General features: G+C 44.8%; 1 protein-coding gene across 5 annotated transcripts in view; it reads right to left on the minus strand.

Moving 5' to 3' along the window:
• Positions 1-14,076, minus strand: part of vps53 (VPS53 subunit of GARP complex) — a 254,920-nt gene that overhangs the window by 164,063 nt on the left and 76,781 nt on the right. For all 5 annotated transcript variants that reach the window (XM_085964898.1, XM_085964903.1, XM_085964902.1 and 2 more), the window contains one exon: positions 1,251-1,329. In XM_085964898.1, coding sequence (XP_085821024.1) covers positions 1,251-1,329 — 79 coding nt within the window. The remainder of the gene's footprint in view (positions 1-1,250; positions 1,330-14,076) is intronic.

The raw sequence follows: 14,076 nt of genomic DNA on the forward strand, positions 1-14,076 counted from the left end.
GTACTCGGTCCCTTCCTCCAAATCGTTAATATAGATTGTAAAGAGTTGGGGTCCCAGCACTGACCCCTGCGGAACACCACTAGTTACTGATTGCCAGCCCGAGAATGAACCATTTATCCCAACTCTTTGTTTTCTGTTAGATAGCCAATCTTCCACCCATGCCAGTATATTACCCCCAATCCCGTGATTTCTTATCTTGATCAGTAATCTTTTGTGTGGAACCTTGTCAAATGCCTTTTGGAAGTCCAAATACACTACATCCACTGGTTCCCCTTTATCCACCCTGTATGTTACATCCTCAAAGAATTCAAGCAAATCTGTCAAACAAGACTTCCCCTTCATAAAACCATGCTGACTCTGTCCTATTAAATTATGTTTATCCAAATGCTCTGTTACTGTTTCCTTAATAATGGACTCCAACATTTTGCCAACCACAGATGTTAGGCTAACTGGTCTATAGTTTCCAGCTTTTTGTCAACTTCCCTTCTTAAATAAGGGTGTTACATTAGCAGTTTTCCAATCTGCCGGGACCTTTCCTGAGTCCAGGGAGCTCTGGAAAATAATCACCAATGCATCCACAATCCCTACCGCCACTTCTCTCAAGACCCTAGGATGTAGGCCATCAGGTCCGGGGGATTTATCCGCCTTAAGTCCCATTATTTTACTGAGTACCATCTCCTTAGTGATTTTAATCGTGTTTAGCTCCTCCCCCCCCCCCCCCCCCCCCCCCCCAATTGCCCCCCGTTTGTCCAGTGTTGGGATATTTTTAGTGTCCTCTACTGTAAAGACTGATACAAAATATTTGTTCAGCGTCTTTGCCATCTCCATGTTCCCCACCACTAGTTTCCCGGTCCCATCCTCTAAGGGACCAACGTTCACTTTAGCCACCCTTTTTCTTTTTATATAGCTGTAGACTCTTCAGAACTGACCAAGGATCTCCATCTGAAGCAGGAGAAGGACTTTTCTCTTTTCAGATGCCAATGGGCTTGCTGAATTTCAGTGCATTTTTGTCTTTGTTTCATGTGCAATTTTTTCTTTGTCTATTTACATTGGACAAGAGTCTGGGGCCAGATCAGCAATTCATTCTCTCTACTAGGACAATCAAAGTATTTGGCAGCACAAAGGCTCAATTATGCTGAAGCTAGAAGACAGAAAATGGGCATAGGTGTAAGGAATATTTAATCATTCAAGAGGTTATAAAATCATCGGGGGTAGAATGTGAAAACTGAACTTTAGCAGGGCATTCTCACCTTTGTTCCCTGGGATGGGAAGGCCTCTTCAAAATCTGCCAGGATCTGCTGTCCCAGCTCAGTCTGAGCGGCTCGTACTCTGGCAAAACAAAATCAGAATTTCCTAAAGTTTTATGCTGCAGCTGTGAAAATAAATGGATATTAGAAGAATAAGTCCTGCGCACTCAAACTGACATTCAAGTTGCTTGACAGAGATAACACCAGCACCAAACACAAATTCAGATGATCATTTATAAAGCATTTGCTGCTTGCTAATACTTTGCTGTGTGTCAACTAGCTATTGCGGTTACCCACATAAGTAACTCAATGGCTGTTAACCACTTTGAGATGTCCGGAGGATGTGAAAGGTGTGTTACACATGCAAGTTCTTTACTCTGTTTGTAAAGTAAAGTTACTTTACTTTTTACAGCGTCAGCTGTGGCTCATTTGGTAGCCCTCTCACCTCCGAGTCAGAAGGTTGCGGGTTCAAGGCCCACTCGAGACTTGAGCACAAAATCTTGGCCGACGCTGTCGGAAGTGTCATATTTTGGAGGAGACATTAAACCGAGGTCTGCTCTCTCGGGTGGACATAAAAGATCCCATGGCACTATTTGAACAAGAGCAGGGGAGTTCTCGCCGGTGTTCTGGCCAATATTTATCCTTCAACCGACATCACTAAAACAGATTATCTGGTCATTATCACATTATTACTGTTTGTGGGACCTTGTGTGTGCAAATTGTCTGCCGTGTTTCCTACATTACACCAGTGGTTACACTTTAAAAGTACTTCATTGGCTGTAGATGACCCAAGGTCGTGAAAAGGCAAGTTCTTTCTTCTGTTCCTTTAAAGGTAAGTGTAGATGCATGACAGCAGCAAATAAAACTGAATTTTGATATACAGGCTGAGAGAAGTTCCACATACATTTGGCCTCGTTGACGGTCTATAATCAGATTTGTAACAGGAGAACCTGAGGTTACATAATGTCATGGCCAACCTTACGTATGTATTTTGTAAGGCACTGAAGGTTTTTCTCGAATAGCACACGATGGGTCAGACACCACATGAAACCTCATTAACCATGGAATGTGGAGAGGGAGTCCAAACCTGAATAAGTACAGAATGTTCCACCTAATATAGGCTTAGGACTGTTAACAACAACGTGGCATTCCAGCAAGAATACAGCAACATACTTTTAATTTAGGAGAGTAAAATGCCCCTCGTAAAACAGAAAAACAAACAAAACATTGTTCTGATCGTAACAAAGCACATTCCATCCTAACCGGTACCCGAGAGAGTGATCTACATACAATTTTAATTCTAGGGTGTTTAATTAATTGGGTAACTTTGTTTCACTTCGGCCACTGAAGCTTTTACGACTGGGTTTTAAAATGGATCCAAGAAACTTTTAATCTCATTTATTTGTAGCATGTTAATTATTAGGTTATAAAACACTGGCTGAATACCCCTTTTGAAACAATATAATAATTCACACACTTGTGAAAGTTTGGAAATGATTTATTTCCTATTTTATATTTTTGTGCACGTTATTAAAAGTATCCAGCTAAGCAGCCCCATTGTTCAACACCAGCCGATCAGTGCTCCGTGCCATGTGAAAGGATCAGCCCAGTTTCCCGCACACAAGAGTTTCTGATTTTGACTGGGACCATTTTGAGAAGTGCTGATTGGAACATGAGGATGCTGCCCAGTGAGAGCGAGAGAGAGAAAATAAAGTAGAGGGTGAATCACCCCAAGATATAGGTTTAGAACTATACTGACCTACATTGGCTCCCAGTTAAGCAATGCCTCAATTTTAAAATTCTCATCCTTGCTTTCAAATTTTCAAAAACAACTTGGAACATTTTATTACGTTAAGGGTGCTATATAAATGTTAGTTGATGTTGTAGTAATTGGCAGAAGCCAAGGAATTTGTTGACTGGCTGCCATATCAATTGGTAGTGGTCAACAGACAAGAATAAAAAGTTACAGAAAGTGCAGGTTAACAGAAATAAGCTGGAAGCTTATGCAATATCAGTAACTACACTTCAAGAAATAATTCATTGCCTGTGCAGCACTTGGGACATCCTGACAATGTGAAAGGCTCTATATAAAGTTCTTTCTTTATAAAACACCAGGCTGTCAGATGTAGCTACACAGAAGACTTCAGGTTCTTCCCCACAGGCAGTAACAGGGAAAACATTCGGTGCCACGCCCATGCAGCTCTGAGAAGTTGATTTAAGATTTGTATTGGGAGTGGTCTCAAATTAACTACATGGAACACCCTAGCTGCAGGTTGTGGTGTTTAAGACTCTATCATGTAATTGTATATGTGTTCAGTAGGGGGCCCTGGTCCTGGACGTAAGCAGTCAATCGTTTAGTTAGTTCCTGACAAAGTGTGCCTGAATAGGAATAAAGGTGCACTGATCTTGTATGAAGAATGATTTCTATTCAGTTTCATTCCAATGCAATTTCAGACCCACAACATCAATGGTCACAATGATATGCACATACCAGGCCACCCCAACAAACTTCACCATCTACAGCGGCTCGTCTCTCATGGCATTGATCTCAGGCCGGTGATACCATGGCAACACACATTATAAAATAATTGGCAAAGATAGCTAATGGGAGAAAAAGGCCTTCCTTGAGGTAAGCTGCCTGTTGCTAAGGCAGAGTGGTGTTTAAATGACCTGTCGCATCAAGGGCACAAAGTCTAATTGCTTTAACTAGTATACCCTGGGGTCAATTAGAGTTAAATTGCTGTTGCTAAGAGAAGATTCACACGGCCACTATAGACCACTTATGGTGCACGTTTTTAGTTTTTAATCTGAGATTACAGCCTTCAATCATTCCCAAATATCTATTATTCTCAATAATGTGTTTTATGATATTCACTAGGTTTCCTCTCCAACAAGAAAAATCAGTTACTTGTAGCGGTTCGTGTAGATCGCCACTAAATAAGAGAGTTTGACTTCGACAAACTATAAATAAGTTGTTTATTTACAGGAACAGGCTAATTACAGCAGGTAAGATGGCTGACTGTAGGAGCACCGTGGTGTAGGTCTTGTCCCAGCGGGGACTCCACGAGGACTGAGTTCGCAGTCCTGTGGGGAGTGTGATGACGTCATTGCGTTTGTGTCGTGGCGTCATCACATTGTTCGCGTTTCCCGCGCTTAGGGCGTCACGTGATGCGCGTCGTTGCCCGTCGAGGCCGAAGACGCTAGGCCGGGCTGTGCCGGCGCACGCACATCACGTTGTACGTGACGGGACGTCAGCGCGCTAGGGCGCATCTTAAAGGGGCAATGGCCCCAACAGGTAAGTTAAAAGGGCAACGGCCCCAAAAGGTAAGTTAAACATACAGTAAGGTATGTTAAAGGGAATTATGTGTCTCAATGTAAGGGACAACCAGTGGTACCGCCACATAGGCCCCCCCCAGAATTCGCTTTAACGAAAGTCCAAGGATGAGATGGTCTGACGAGCTGGTGGTCACGGCGGTCGTGCTGTCTCGACTTGGTAGGCGAGGTATGAAGATGCTGCTCGTGAGCAGATCCTTACGCGCGTCGTGGCGAATAAAACGTATCCGTCAGGCGAAGGACCGTGGAGACGTGCGAAACAGCAGGCCTTGTCAGAGTGACGGGCAGGTTGGGCGGACGCGGGCGATGTCTCCGTTGATGTTGAAACAAGTCCTTGTTCCGACGAAATCTGCAGGAACGCCGACAGGCGATCCAGGAGGACTTGACTGGTGAGGTCGGTGAACTCGCCGACAGGTGAGCGAAACCTTCGGGAGGCTGGAACGCACGGAACGGTGTGTGCCATAGTGCTACGACGATAACACAACGGAGGGTGAAGAGTTGCTGCGTTGATCAGTGAGGCCAGCAACTTTCACGTGGCTGATCGCGGCCGCAGGATGCCCGTTGGACCCGTCCTCAATGTGTGCAGCTTCAGTAGACGTTTGCGGTTGCTAAAGGGAAAACTGGATAAAGGGCAGCAACAGTCCAGGTTGTTGTTGCTTTCAGGCGGGGTAAACTCTGCCTGGAGGGCGCCAACACTTGAAACTGTTGTAGATTTAGGAGAAAACAGCCGGGAGGGCGGCACGCTTTTGTTCACGCCGAATCGTGTAGTAGGTAACACAACCAGCAGGCTGAAGGGCTGGTGCGTCGTCGGTGGAGAAGGAGTCGTCGGTGTTCACGAGGGATGGGTTCTCGTGGTTCACGAGGGATGGGTCCTCGTGCGCGAGGAGTGCGTCCTCGTGTTTTGCGGGGGTGAGTCCTCGTGGTATCCCCGCGGGGTGCGCTCCGATCTTGTGGGCCCGAACATGCTGTACCCCGCGCTTGGAGAGATGTATACTTGCTGTTGCTTTGGACGTAGAGGCGGACGATCCGTGTGGCGGTAGAAGAGTCGAATACGGAGACCGTGAGCACGTGCGTGGTCTGTGCCGCATCGATGTTCTCGGCGAACAGGGCTTCTTCCTTCATAAAGCACAAGGGAGACCGTGGCTCCCTGGATTGCGGTAGCGACAGCGGAACGGCTGATGCTTCCATAGCGTGCTTCGTTTGTGAAAGACATTCACAAACCCACCAATTGTAGCGCTGGTGGACGACGGTTGCCGTTGGTCGTGCTCTACCTCGGAGATCGTTCGTGAAAAACGGGCTCACTTCCAAGCTGCGCTTCCGTTGCGAAGACGTTCGCAAAGACGGGGTCGCTTGTGGTGGAATCGGTGTTAGGCGGTTGCTGTTCCGTGGTTGTTCGTCGGTTGTGCGTTGGTCGTCTTGTGGTAAGACGAGGGTCAGGCTGCGCGTTGCTACCGTGAAAATCGTTCACGGATACGGGTTCACCAATTGTAGCATTGAAATTGATGAGCTCCCGTACTCACGTCGTTGGGTCACCAATGTAGCGGTTCGTGTAGATCGCCACTAAATAAGAGAGTTTGACTTCGACAAACTATAAATAAGTTGTTTATTTACAGGAACAGGCTAATTACAGCAGGTAAGATGGCTGACTGTAGGAGCACCGTGGTGTAGGTCTTGTCCCAGCGGGGACTCCACGAGGGCTGAGTTCGCAGTCCTGTGGGGAGCGTGATGACGTCATTGCGTTTGTGTTGTGGCGTCATCACGTTGTTCGCGTTTCCCGCGCTTAGGGCGTCACGTGATGCGCGTCGTTGCGTCGCTGGCCGTTGAGGCCGAAGACGCTAGGCCGGGCTGTGCCGGCGCACGCACATCACGTTGTACGTGACATGACGTCAGCGCGCTAGGGCGCGTCTTAAAGGGGCAATGGCCCCAACAGGTAAGTTAAAAGGGCAACGGCCCCAAAAGGCAAGTTAAACATACAGTAAGGTAAGTTAAAGGGAATTATGTGTCTCAATGTAAGGGACAACCAGTGGTACCGCCACATACTACAATAATGTCTGGTAATTCACAATTCTACATTCTCTATTTTTGTCTTACGATCTTGTCACTTGTAGGGTACGGTAGCATTGTGGTGTTTTTTTTTACTGGACTCGTAATCCAAAGGCCTGGACTAATAATCCAGACAACACAAGTTCAAACCCCACCATGGCAGTTTGAGAAGTTGAATTCAGTTTTTAAAAGCTGGAAAGAAAAAGCTGGCATCAGTAAAAGTGACCATGAAGCTGTCGGATTGTTGTAAAAACCCAACTGGTGCACTTACTGTGCTTTAGGGAAAGAAACCTGCCGTTCTTACCCAGTCTGGCTGATACGCGACTCCAGTCCCACATCAACATGGCTGATTCTTAACTGCCATCTGAAGTGGACTAGCAAGCCACTCAGTTGTATTAAACCACTATCAACAGTTCAAGAAGACGGCCCACCACCACCTTCTCAGGGCCACGAGCAATGGGCAACAACGCCGGCCTTACTAGCGACGCCCACATCCCGAGAAATAATATACTAATTGAACTCTCCACTTGCTGCGTTGCCCTCCATAAACTCCAATTGTCTGTATCCTGTGTCACTCACCCATCACTCCTGTCATCACTTGACATCAGCTTCGTGCCCCCCAACATATTGAATTTAAAATTCTTGTTTCGTCTTCACGTTTCTCCCCCCCATCCCCCCATTTTCTAACTTGGCAACATCCCCTCCCACATTCTTTGGTCACCTTTTATACATCCCCCCCCCCCTCCATTTATCCCACTGGTGATGCAGTTTTCAGTACTCTCGACCCTATTCTTTAGAATTGTCGCACTAAACCCCTCCATCTCTCCACTTTTCTCTCTACCTGTCCGTTTCCAAATTATCTGGTCATTTATCACATTTGCTGTTTGTGGGACCTTCAAGTTGGCTGCCACATCTGCCTACATACATACAATAACTACAGTTAATGCATTCGCTGTAAAGCACTTTGGGACATCCTGAAGATCTGAAACGTGCGATGTGAATTCAAGTACAGGAAACTTTGTGATATCCGGCACTGACGGGACCGAGCTGTTGCCGTCCCATCAAAACTGCCGGACAAACCAGCGCTAATGTTGAAACATACGGAGATTTTCAGCTCCGTGTGAATCAACAAACCCTGTTGCTTAGCAACAGCTTCAAAACAGTCGGCTGCAGCTTTAAAACGTCTCTAGCTGAAGCTGTTGCTTAGCTACAGACCTTGCAGAGCCTGACTGGGAAAAAAAAAAAGCAACGAGAAGTAAAAAAAAAACTTATAGGAAACGGCTCCTGAATTTTGCCGGTAGATAGAGCTTTCCGGACTTTTAACCTCCGGATAAACCAAAGTTTCCTGTAGTTCTTGTGCCGCTTAAACAGGGAAATTCTGTGATTTGCAGCTTCTTGTTTTATCAGTAAAATGGCAGATTAAAATGCTGCAATTTTTCTAATTGCAATTATATTCTTTATATCAGCTGTTAAAGACCAAGCAAACACGAGTTCTGATGAACCTGCCAGCAGTCTAAGAGTTAAAGTTCACAAACATCAGCATGGTAACACAGATGGTTGCTTTCCGCCTTCTCCTACACTCAAATCTGCCAGCCACATCTGAGATTTGTCTGCACTAAACCACATCAATGGACGTGGTACGTTGCAGTAGGAAAGGGACTTACAGGGGGTCAGCTCAAATCCTTTCAACTTTTTTTTGAGGGGGGGTGAAGGAGAGAGAAAAAGTCTGAATTGCAAAATTACAGTAATAAAGCCCCACAGACAGCAGACCTGTGGTATTCTCAGTAGCGGTGGCATTCTCTTTTCATGGGTTCCAAGAATAGAAGGTTGACGGATGAAAAACATGAACTTTTTTTTATATAAGCCCTTCAACAGGAGACTGGATTCACAGAGGAAAAGTGCCTTAAGGTGGCTGTATTGCAAAGACAGACCATCAGATCCAGAATTAGTCAACTGGTGAGAAATGTTGGACAAGCTCTGACAGCTTCCAGGATAACTTGGCTTTTTGTCTGATTTTGAAGTTTGTCTTCAGTCCCCGCCACAAACTCCGTTCCTTAGCCACTGACCCCAAGATTAGCTTCCGACCACATATCCGCACCATCACTAAGACCACCTATTTCCACCTCCGGAACATCGCCCGACTCCGCCCTTGTCTCAGCTCATCTGTTGCTGAAACCCTCATCCATGCCTTTGTTACCTCTAGACTTGACTATTCCAACGCACTCCTGGCCGGCCTCCCACCTTCTACCCTCCGTATACGCGAGGTCATCCAAAACTCTGCTGCCTGTGTCCTAACCCGCACCAAGTCCCGTTCACCAATCACCCCAGTGCTCCCTGACCTAGATTGGCTCCCATTAAGCAACGAATCAAATCAACATTTAAGAATCGCAAATTAGGTTTCTCCCTGCACCTAGCTACCAAGTTACTCAGTTTAAAATAGTTCGCATGTGTTACTAATGAAGCTCCACTGCACAGTATCTCTTCATTTACTACAATATCGCAGTGCACTTTACAACAAGCAGGAAAGAAAGAAAGACTTGCATTTATATAACGCCTTTCACGACCACCAGACGTCTCAAAGCGCTTTACAGCCAATGAAGTACTTTTTGAAGTGTAGTCACTGTTGTAATGTGGGAAACGCAGCATCCAATTTGCGCACAGCAAGCTCCCACAAACAGCAATGTGATAATGACCAGATCATCTGTTTTTAGTGATGTGGATTGAGGGCTAAATATTGGGCAAGACACCGTGGAGAACTCCAATGTTCTTCGAAATAATGCCTTGGGATCTTTTACGTCCACCTGAGAGCGCAGACGGGGCCTTGGTTTAACGTCTCATCCGAAAGACGGCACCTCCGACAGTGCAGCACTCCCTCGGCACTGCACTGGAGTATCAGCCTAGCTTTATGTGCTCAAGTCCCTGGAGTGGGACTTGAACCCACAACATTCTGACTCAGAGGCAAGTGTGCTACCCACTGAACCACAGCTGACGCGGAGGAAAAGGACAGGGTGGATAACAAACATGGGGAAAGGGGGAAAAATGGAGAGGTTAGAGTGGAGAACAGAAGCCACAGTTTTGAGAAGGTTTTTTATAAAACAGGGAAGGAACTGGGTAGAGAATTCCACAGGGCAGGTATGTACTGGCTGAACAAGGAGCCACCAATGGTGAAGCAGTGGGAGTAAGAAGTCCAATGTTAGAGGAGTGAGAGTGCATGAAGGGATGTAAGGCACGAGGGCAATCACTAGGGTGAGGCGAGGCCATGGAGAGAACTGAAAACAAAAACCAGAGAATTTATACCCTGTTCTTACTGGCATTTTCAAACCACAGTACTCCAAATTTTTTATGCAGTCTAATTTAAGTCAGTAAAAAATGGTGCCAGGTTATTCAGCAGTGAGCTGGATCTGCAAACATGGGCAATCTGCAAAATCCAGGACAGAGCCAGAATCATCCCAAGGTCTACATTTACCAGGAGGCAGTGGACAAAACACAGAGGGGAGGAAAGAAGGCGGGGAGGGGCGGGGTGGAGGAAGGAAGGCAGGGAGGGGGGGGGAGGAAGGAAGGCGTGGGGGAGGAGGAAGGTGGGGAGTGGGGTGGAAGCACTTTCTTTATAAACAGTTTTACAGCTTGAGTATATTTACCTTGCATAGGCAATCTCCCTACCTGTACAGAATTCAAAATTAGAGTTGATGAAGGGTTAATCATTTGACCAACATAATTGTAGAAACTCAGATTTATTAAAAAAGTCAGGTGTTCAGACAAAGATCTACTGTCAAGAAGTTCAAAAACATTTAACATATCTGTGGCAAAACTGATACCCAACTGATTTTTTTCCATAAAGTGTAAAGACAAATGACACCCATAACATTGCAGTGGCTGCCAAAACAAACATTCCAGCCCTTGATCTCTGTAAAGTGCCATTGCCTCACTCTTGTTGTGAATTTTTACATGACTGTCACTGAGGATTCCTTTGAAGCTCAATCCATGACAACATCCAGATCCATGGACATATAAAATAATTAAAGAATCTTTTCTTAAGCAGCACATGAGGCAACACACAAGGGGAAAGGCAGGATAGCAAAATACTGCAGATGCTGGAAATCCAGAACAACAACAGAAAATGCTGGAAAAACTCAGCAGGCCAGGCAACATCCGTGGAGAGAAATTAGAGTCAACGTTTCGGGTCAAAACCCTTTTTCAAAACTGGAAAGGAAATGATCCCGTCGAAGAGAAGAGCAGAACTTCTTCAAGGTAGGCATTCCTAGAAGAGGTGTGGCAGTGAACCAAACACTAGTACGATAGCAAAATACTGCAGAATTGGATTTGTTTCTAATTAATGAGGAGGGAGTAATGAGCCAAGTTGAATAAGAGGACATGTGTGGTTGAGGGATCGCGTTGTAGTTACTTTTAAGGTGGAAATGAGAATGGAACAGATGGTAAAATCTATTAAACTGGATTTCAAGGGAGCAAATGAGGGGGATGAGATGCTGCATGAAAGAGATAAAATGGCAAGATCTAGTTAAAGGAAAGAATGTAGAGGGAAAATGAGAAAGCTTTGCCCAGAAACAAGTGGACAAGACAACAGGAGAGTAAAGCCAACATGGGTGACAAAAGAAATCATGTAAAGCATTAGGGAAAAAGAAGGTTCAAAAGAAAATTTTGAAATTTAGGCGGAGGGAATACTACATGGTCAAGCAGAAGGTTGCCAAGAAACTGGCAAGGGGCACAAAGAGGGAGCAAGAGCAGAATACAACACACAATATAAAAGACAATAAGGAAGTGTTCTTTAAGTATATCAGGAGCAAGAAAGGGATGCCGAGTGATAGTGGACCATTTACCAGTGGCAGTGAGGAGGTGGCATCTGGGATTAGTGAAGTGGTGAAATTGTTAAATCATTTTTAAGTTACACAGAGAAAGAGAAAAGACATTTATATAGCACCTTATCGTGTCTCTGAGAAACATCTCAAAGCACTACACATACTGCAGTCACTGTTAACGTTACCAAAAGTAGTAGCCTATTTACACACAGCAAACAGCAATGCGATGAATGAGCAATTTTGGTGGCGTTGGTTGAGGACGGAATGCTGTCCAGTACACCGAGAGAACTCGATGTTCTTCTTCTAAAGTGTCATGGGATTTTCAAATGTCCACCTGAACCAGCAGGCAGGGCCTTGAGTTAGCGTCTCATCTGAAGGATAGCACCTCCAACAATGCAGCATTGCCTCATTACTGTGCTGGAGTGTCAACTGTTCATTCTAATTACCCACACTGAAATATGTTTGACTCCAGATTCTGATAAGGTATTTTATTTTCTGTTACCTTTTCTCTTTCAACTAGGTCCCCCAAAACGTCTTGTAATATTTGAGGGTAGGTCATGTTTTGCTCCCATGCTCCTTGATCAATACATTAAAAAAATTGAAAATCTTAATTTTGAAAGTAAGACTTCTACATGAAATACAGAATACTTTCAATAAATTAAAGATTTAGTCTCCATCTGCAACATGCTGTCTTCAAATAGATAACTCGTCTTATCCTGTATCAGCTTGGCTCAGTTAGTAGCATCCTCAGCTTTAAGTCAGAAGGTTAGGGGTCTCACTTCAGAATTTAAGCACATAATCTAGGTTGACATTTCAGTACATGAGCAAGAGAATGCTGCATCACTGGAGGGGCTGTCCTTTGAAAGAGATGAATTTGTTCATCCCTGTCTGGCATAAAAATAAAACAAAAAAAGTGGCGCAACCGTGGTTAGCAAGGGAAACTAGGGATAGCACAGAAAATTGGCCAGAAAAAGCAGTAAACCTGAGGATTGGGAGCAGTTTAGGATTCAGCAAAGGAAGACAAAGGGATTAATTAAGAGGGGGAAAATAGAGTATGAGAGTAAACTTGCAGGGAACATAAAAACTGACTGTAAAAGCTTCTATAGATATGTGAAGAGAAAAAGATTGGTGAAGTCAAACGTAGATCCCTTGCAGTCAGAATCAGGGGAATTTATAATGGGGAACAAAGAAATGGCAGACCAATTAAATACATACTTTGGTTCTGTCTTCACAAAGGAGGACACAAATAACCTCCCAGAGATGTCGGGGAACATAGGGTCTAATGAGAGGGAGGAATTGAATTAAATCAGTATTTGTAGAGAAATTAATGGGATTGATGGCCGATAAATCCCCAGGGCCTGATAATCTACATCCTAGGGTACTTAAGGAAGTGGCCCTAGAAATAGTAGATGCATTGCTGGTCATCTTCCAAAATTCTATAGACTCTAGAACAGTTCCCATGGATTGGAGGGTAGCTAATGTAACCCCACTATTTAAAAAAGGTGGTAGAGAGAAAACGGGGAATTATAGACCGGTAAGCCTGACATCGGTAGTGGGGAAAATGCTAGAGTCCATTATAAAAGATGTAATAGCAGAGCACTTGGAAAACAGTGACAGGATCAGACAAAGTCAACATGGATTTACAAAAGGTAAATCGTGCTTGACTAATCTACTGGAATTTTTTGAGGATGTAACTGGTAGAATAGATAAGGGAGAACCAGTGGGTGTGGTGTATTTGGACTTTCAGAAGGCTTTCGATAAGGTCCTGCACAAGAGATTAGCGTGCAAAGTTAAAGCACATGGAATTGGGGGTAAGGTACTGACTTGGATAGAGAACTGGTTGGCAGACAGGAAGCAAAGAGTTGGAATAAACGGGTCTTTTTCCGAGTGGCAGGCAGTGATTAGTGGGGTACCGCAGGGATCGGTGCTTGACCCCAGCTATTCACAATATATATTAATGATCCAGACGAGGGAACTAGATGTAATATCTCCAAGTTTGCAGACGACACAAAGCTGGGTGGGCGTGTGTGCTGTGAGGAGGATGCAGAGAAACTCCAGTATGATTTAGACAGGTTGGGTGATTGGGCAGATGCAGATGCAGTACAGGAAACTTTGGTTTATCCGGAGGTTGTATGTCCGGAAACCTTGATCTAACGGCAGAAATCAGCAGCCGTTTTGGTTAGGTTTTTTTTCTTCTCCTAGCATTTAAAAAAAAATTTTTTTTTATAACAGTCAGGCTCTGGAAAGCGTCTCTGTAGCTTAGCAACAGCTTCAGAGACACTTCCAAGGTACGGGCCAAGTGTTTACAAGCTGTTGCTAAGCAACAGTGTTTGTTGTCAGATACAAAGATGAAAACCTCCGTATCCTTCAACATTAGCGCTGGTCTATCCGGAAGTTTTGATAGATCGGCAGCAGTTCGGTCCCGGATATCGCAAAGTTTCCTGTATAATGTGGATAAAGGCAAGGTTATCCATTTTGGTGACAAAAACAGGAAGGCAGATTATTATCTGAACGGCAATAAATTGGGAAAAGGGGAAGTGCAACGAGACCTGGGTGTTCTTGTGCACCAGTCGCTGAAGGTAAGCATGCAGGTGCAGCAGGTGGCTAAGAAGGCAAATGGTATGTTGGCCTTCATAGCA

The sequence above is a fragment of the Somniosus microcephalus genome, chromosome 22 (genome assembly GCF_052327205.1).
Source record: "Somniosus microcephalus isolate GS21.2 chromosome 22, FLI_Smic_1.0, whole genome shotgun sequence".
In the NCBI taxonomy this organism is placed as follows: Eukaryota; Metazoa; Chordata; class Chondrichthyes; order Squaliformes; family Somniosidae; genus Somniosus; species Somniosus microcephalus.